This window comes from Salvelinus sp. IW2-2015, unplaced genomic scaffold, assembly GCF_002910315.2.
Source record: "Salvelinus sp. IW2-2015 unplaced genomic scaffold, ASM291031v2 Un_scaffold1787, whole genome shotgun sequence".
Taxonomy (NCBI): Eukaryota; Metazoa; Chordata; class Actinopteri; order Salmoniformes; family Salmonidae; genus Salvelinus; species Salvelinus sp. IW2-2015.
This window is the reverse complement of record NW_019943162.1, coordinates 120,813-122,658: the sequence shown is the minus strand read 5'-3', so window position 1 is coordinate 122,658 and position 1,846 is coordinate 120,813. Positions and strand designations below refer to the sequence as shown.

Here is a 1,846-nt window from a genome sequence, read left to right as displayed (position 1 = left end):
TAGTCACTGTACTGCACATCAATGCCCAACACAATAATCAAAGCTTGGAAGCTTTATCAAGTAGAATGAATTCATTGCTGATGTTGACTTCCTGACTACAAAACCCTGCCTGGAGCAGAAGACCAATTTCCTTTGTTCACTGTAACACGGACAATAAAGTTGCGTCGTATTCGTATTGTCGAAACATCCCCTGTTCCCCCTGCAGGTGAGCCAGAGTTCCGCTATGTGGCAGGTATGCATGGCAACGAGGTGGTTGGCAGAGAGCTGGTGCTGAACCTCATGCAGTACATCTGTCGGGAGTTTAGACGAGGCAACCCACGCATCGTCCGTCTGGTGACCACCACACGTATCCACCTACTGCCGTCTATGAACCCTGATGGATATGAAACAGCCTTTGAAAAGGTAGGAGGAGGGCTGGAGCAGGGGATAAGGGATGTATTGATTGATTGGTTGATTGAATTATTGACTGGTTAATTGACTGGCTGACTGTGTGGTAAAGGGAGATGTCTAAAAACTGCATTTCCTAACTGGTTGAAATCTGCCTCGAAGGACCATGGAAAGAGCACCACCTTGTGGTCAGGGAACTCTAGAAAGAGGACTCAGAACCTCCTCGTGATGACTTCATATTAGAACTCTAGAGAGAGGACTCAGAACCTCCTCGTGATGACTTCAATATTTAGACACTCTAGAGAGAGACTCAGAACCCTCCCGCCCCCATGATGACTTACATATTAGAACCTAAGAGTGGTAGGACTCAGAAGCCTCGTGATGAACTTCCATATTTAGAAACTCTAAGAGAGAGGTACTCAGAAACCTCCTCGTGAATGATTCACATATTAAGAACTTAGAGAGGGGAACTCAGAACCTCCTCGTGATGGACTATCATATAGAACTATAGAGAGAGATTCAGAACCTCCTCGTGCAATGACGTCATATTAGAATCTAGAGAGAGCGAACCTCGAGACACTCCTCGTGAATGACTCATATTAGAACTCTAGAGAGAGACTCAGAAACCTCTTGATGACGTTCAATATGCTAGAACTCCTAGAGACGAGACTCAAACCTCTCCTCGTGATGACTTCATATTAGAAACTTCTAGAGAGAGATCAGAACCTGACTTCGTGATACTTCAATCTAGAAACTCTAGAGAGAGACTCAGAAACCTCCTCGTTGATGACTTCAGATAATTAATAACTCTAGCAGAAGAGGACTTCAGAAACCTCTCGCTGATGACTCCATATTAGAACTCATATAAGAGAGAGGACTCAGAACACTCCTCGTGAATGACTCACATATTAGAACTCTAGAGAGGCGGACTCGAGAAACCTCCTCGTATGATCATATGCGAACCTCGAAAGACTCAGCACCTCCGTAGAGCTATAGACATCTAGAGGAGGACTCAAGACCTCTCGTGCTGACTTCATATTAGAACTCTAGAGAGCAGGACTCAGAACACCTGCCTCACGTGATGACATTCATATTAGAACCCTAGACGAGAGAACTCAGAACCTCCTGTGATGACTCAGTATTAGAACTCAGAGAGAGGACTCAGAACCCTTCCTCGTGCAGACTTCAGTATTAGAACTCTAGCAGAGCAGGACTTCAGAACCTCCTACGTGAAGTGACTTCATTATAGAAACTTCGTAGAGAGAGGCTCAGAACCTCCTCGTGCGATGAACGTCATTATAGAACTCTAGATAGAGTAGCTCAGAACCCTCCCTACGTGAATGACTTCATATTAGAACTCTAGAGAGAGACTCAGAACCTCCTCGTATGCACTCACATATTAGAACTCTAGAGAGGGGACTCAGAACCTCTCGTGATGACCTTCATAATCTCTACTCTT

The 1,846-nt window shown here is 45.0% G+C and overlaps 1 protein-coding gene across 1 annotated transcript in view; it reads left to right on the top strand.

Annotated features, from left to right (window-relative positions):
- The window catches only part of LOC112071968 (probable carboxypeptidase X1), a 32,323-nt gene that overhangs the window by 21,242 nt on the left and 9,235 nt on the right, over window positions 1-1,846 (top strand). Inside the window, 1 exon segment of the mRNA XM_070439585.1 lies at window positions 119-402. Within this exon segment, the coding sequence (XP_070295686.1) occupies window positions 119-402 (284 nt within the window).